The 5,006-nt window shown below is 33.9% G+C and overlaps 1 protein-coding gene across 1 annotated transcript; it reads right to left on the bottom strand.

Annotated features, from left to right (window-relative positions):
* Positions 1 to 50: 50 nt before the first annotated feature.
* Positions 51 to 5,003, bottom strand: FG386_003520 (type I fatty acid synthase; the record flags this gene model as incomplete). The annotated part of the gene is made up of 1 exon (XM_067342788.1): positions 51 to 5,003. A coding segment is annotated over one exon (4,953 nt), but the record flags the coding sequence as incomplete, so codon positions are not given.
* Between the last annotated feature and the right edge of the window lie 3 nt (positions 5,004 to 5,006).

Raw genomic sequence — 5,006 nt, 5'->3', positions numbered from 1 at the left:
AGTCCCATCACATTCAATACATCTCTGAAATTCAAACCTATTGATCTTACTCTAATCTCTACAGTATTTGTTGGTGGTGTAACTCTCTCTGAAAATGAGAGAGGCTTCAACTTCAAATTACCAATTGCACCTCTGGAGGTCATTGTGAGTTTAGTAGCACCTAATACAGGGAAGGTAATATTCTCCAACCTTGGTGTGAAAACTCCTGTATCAGTTAGTATCAAATCCCTTTCTGATGATAAGTTTTCATTGGAGGTATCGTTGTATATTGATGTTATAAAATTAATCGTCTTTAATAAGACAACAGGATCATCTACAAGTGTTGGGATACATTCCACGATAGAAATATTGATTGACTTCCCGATAACATTCTCCAATTCAACACGTGCTGTTTTTACAAACCCTTTAATTCCAGAGTGAACGGGGACTGTATCGGAATCAACATTATTTTGGTATTTAGATATGCATACAAAAGGTCCAATTGAAATAGAGACGGCTAATGTAGAAATAACTTGCGATATTTTTAGAATATCACCCATTACATTCATAGGAGATAAATTATCCACAAGACCACCCAAATAAAATATTGCAGACCAACTATCTTCCTGAATAACTTTGTTAATTAAGTTAATATCAAGTGTTTCTTCCACACAAACATAAGATACTTTTATGTGGCTAAATTTATTTTCTGCAATACTTTCAACCAAATCTTTCACAATTGTTGGGATTCCAAAAATTAATATTTTTATTTTTTCTAGTTTTTTTTTCGTTTTGTTAACAGGAACGTTTTCATCCTCAACCTTATCTTCAGAGAGTTCAATTAGCTCCAATTTGTCTAAAATCTGTTTATTCACAGTTCTCCACAATATTTGATTTGGAATTCTAACTTCTTGTGAAAGCAATGAAGCTGCATTTGAAAATCCCTTCAATATAAGATCTTGGAAGTGAGCAGCTAATATCTTTGTCTTGCTATCCCAAATAGTTACATCAAGAAATGCAATATCACCTGTTTTTTCAAATTTATTTAGCTTAACAAGACCATGAACATCAGAATCATGTCTAATTCTGCCATAATAACATTTATGGAAACCAATAGGTGCCATTGCGACATGACCTCTTTTCTTATTTGTGGTACATTTTGCATTTATTAATTCTTCCCCTGCAAATAATACAGAAGCTGATTGGAATACGCAATCCAGAATACTTGGATGTATTCTTAATTCAGTTAGATCAAAATCACTAATTGGTCTTTTCACATGACAGAATACTTCATCCAATGATTTATTGTCATTCTTATTTGTTTCCAGTACATCACATTTGCCTTGATTTTCATTTGTACTATCTATTATTTTTACTGAAGAGAGACATTGATATTTATTTCCATATTGTAAACCTATTTCTCTCATCATTGAGTATATTTTGTCAATAGGAATATCTATTGTATTCTCACCCGAGTACTTGCTCAAATATTCATTAACATCTGGAATATTTAATAATATTAACTCATCTTTATTTACAATCCTTGAATTAGAAATAGAAGCATGATGACAAATTTTGTTGTTGATAAACCCTACGTCATTAGTTACAATTTGTGGTCCGGTAAATTCCTCATCATACTCAAATGTTTCAGAGATTGTTTTCTTTCTAATTTGAACACTTCCAGATTTTGAAACAAATACCTCCATTTCAGATATGCTTTCTTCTTGACCAGAAACAAGTGGTTTTTCAATATCCATTGATACTAACTCAATATATTGTGATGGCAGCTTGTCTGATTTTAATAATTTAAACACTGCACTTGCAGATGCCTCTATCAATGCAGCTGCTGGCACAATATTTGTGTCAAATAATACATGATCTTCAACAATGTTTTTAAATACCTTCGAATTTACCATATCTGTTGAGTATGCAAAATAATTATCATCAGAAATGGATGAATGGAATTTACCTAGTAATGGATGAACTGATGTAAGGTCTGCCCAATGGAATCTTGAATGATTCCATTTATGAGTAGATATACTTTTTTTAGATATATTAATGTATTCATTAACTATTTCTACAGTTTTGCTGAAATCAGTATTACCAGGTTTTAAATTGTCTACTGTAGGTATCCATACTACATCTTCTCCAGATATAATGTCATTTATATTTGTTAATTGAATTCCTCCTATCGCCTGCTTACCCATTGAAGTAAGAGTAGGTTTGGGTCCTATTTCAATTATTGCAACTCTCCCTTCATCCACAGAAATTACGGTTTCCAACGCATCATAATATCTAACAGAGTGTAAAATATGTTGTGCCCAATATTTTCTCTCTGTAAGCAACTTCGACTCTAACTCACCAGTTACACAGGATGAGAATTTGATATTTGGTTCACAAAATGGTATATTTTCTAATACTCTTTCGAACTGTTGTTCTGCAGAGCTTACCAATGGTGAATGGAAGGCGTGAGAAACATCTAACTGTTTGTACCTCTCTTCCATTCCAATATGGGTAAGTATTTTCATTACTGAGTCTTTTCTACCAGAAATCGTGATGCTTTTTGGTCCATTTATTGCTGCAACAGCAGCAGTTTCTTTTAAATCAAGCTCTTTTATCGCATCTAATGCTTGCTTTTCAGAGGTTCTACATGCAACCATAATACCGTCATCATTTGGTAAAGACGCCATTATTTCTGCTCTTTTCGCAACTATAGTTATTGCATTTTCAAGGTTAAGTATTCCACTTGCAACTGCAGCTGCAAACTCTCCAAGACTGTGGCCCATTACAACTGTGGGCATTATTCCCTTTGAAATCCAAAGTTTTGTAAGTGAATATTGAATTGAAAATATTGTTGGTTGAGAAATTGATGTGTGATTAATATTTTTTTCTGACTCAGATGTTTTTTCACAGTAAATGAGCTCCAGTATTGATTTACCTAATATAGGTGTTAGTAGTCTGTCACAAGTTTTCATTTCATCTCTAAATACAGGTTCTGCTTCATATAAATTTTTACACATATTAATATATTGACACCCTTGACCAGTATATGCAAATACTAAGCATGGGGATTTATTGCATTCACTTTCTCCTAAATTAATATCTTTAGTCGAAACTGACTCAATTATAACATGTGAATTGCATCCTCCGAATCCAAATGAACTGACTCCACCTATCAAAGTTTTCTTTTCTGACTTAATCTCCTTGTTATTTGTTGGAAATTCAACCTCAAATTCGTTTGTATCAATATGTGGATTTAAATTCTGTAAATGTAATATTTTTGGTGCAAAACGATTATTTAATACCAAAATCAATTTTAATATTCCAGAAATTCCAGCTGCACCCTCCAAATGACCGATGTTTGTTTTTAAAGCCCCTATAATTAGAGGATTTTTTCTCTTATAGTCCTTTTTATTTCCAAACACTGTTTTTAGTGCACCAAATTCAATAGGATCACCCAATGGCGTTCCTGTACCGTGTGATTCTAAGTAATCCACATTCGAAGGGTTAATCTTGGCACTCCTTAATGCATTCTGAATAACTTCTGTTTGTGAAGGGCCATTAGGGGCCGTTAAACTCGCTGATCTACCGTTATGGTTCGTTGCTGATCCAAGAACATATGCAATCGGTTTTATTTTTCTTCCATTTACCTCCTCCTTTTTTGTAATTAAAACTGCACCACAACCTTCTCCTCTAACATAACCATTCGCTGATGCATCAAACGTCTTGCAGATACAATCTGGTGAAAGCATTCTTGCACGACAGAAAGCGACGAACAAATGTGGACTTAACATTAAATTGACTCCTCCAACAAGTGCAGTATGACAAGAACCTTCCTTCAAGGATTTTAGAGCTGCATCCATCGCAACAAGAGATGAAGAACAGGCAGTGTCAATTGTCTGAGAGGGACCTCTAAATCCGAATGAGTAAGAAACTCTGTTTGAAACAAGTGAACCTGCACCTCCAGACCCAGTATATGATGTAAAGTTTTCGAAACCAAATTTAGCCTGCAAAAAGTGCCAATCGGAATTACAGCATCCAATGAAAACGCCTGTTAGTAATGGATCGTCCTTAGTGTTGTTATGGGAACGCTTATACATCGTCAATGATTTTTTTGTTATTCCACAACTATGCATTGCCTCGTATGCGACTTCTAACATGTATTTTTGTTGAGGATCCACATTAGTTGCTTCTGTAACAGAAAGTCCAAAGAAGGTATTGTCAAATAAATCTACTTCAGTTGTAAATGCCCCTTTGTCAACGTAAGACTTACTTCTGTTATCAGGATCTGGATCATAGTAAATATCATACGGCCATCTATCTAATGGAATCTCACCAATGCAGTCTTTATTAGTCACTATTACCTTATCGTAAAGATCCTTCACTGATTTTACACCTCCAGGTAACCTACATGAAAAACCTATAACTGCAACTGATAAATTCCTGTCAGAAATACCTGCCTCAATATCATTCATACTTTCCTGAGCCTCTAAGTCGTAAAGAGACTCAGTAAGGTAATTAATAATTGATCTTATTGTGGGATAGTCAAATAATGCCGTTGATGATACTTTTATGCCGAATCGGGATACCAATGCATTTCTTAATTCGATAGCTGAAAGTGAATCCATTCCCAGTTCAGAAAATGGAGTATCAATGTCTAAAGAAGATGACTGCACACCTATTATTTGTTCAACAATACTAACAACTGATTCTTTTACGTAAGCATGTAATTCATCTCTAGTCATACTTTTAAAGTTTATAGATTGATTATGAACTTCATTATGTGATATCGATACAACAACATTTTCAAAGAATTTTGGATAGTTTGAATTATAGTATAATTGTCGTAAGTATAAGTTCCAATTAAATGACTGACAGGCTATTACAGAATAAACTGTGTCAGATTTACGAAAATCATTTAATTGGTATAGCAAAATATCAGTTAGTACTCTTATACCCAAATCATTAGTTATACCGTGCATTCCAACCTTCTCTAAGTGTTGCTTTAGAGTAGCTGCCATTCCCTG

Source organism: Cryptosporidium ryanae (genome assembly GCF_009792415.1).
Source record: "Cryptosporidium ryanae isolate 45019 chromosome Unknown contig_83, whole genome shotgun sequence".
Taxonomy (NCBI): Eukaryota; Apicomplexa; class Conoidasida; order Eucoccidiorida; family Cryptosporidiidae; genus Cryptosporidium; species Cryptosporidium ryanae.
Note: the sequence above shows the minus strand (reverse complement) of the source record. Positions and strands in the feature narration are given on the sequence as shown.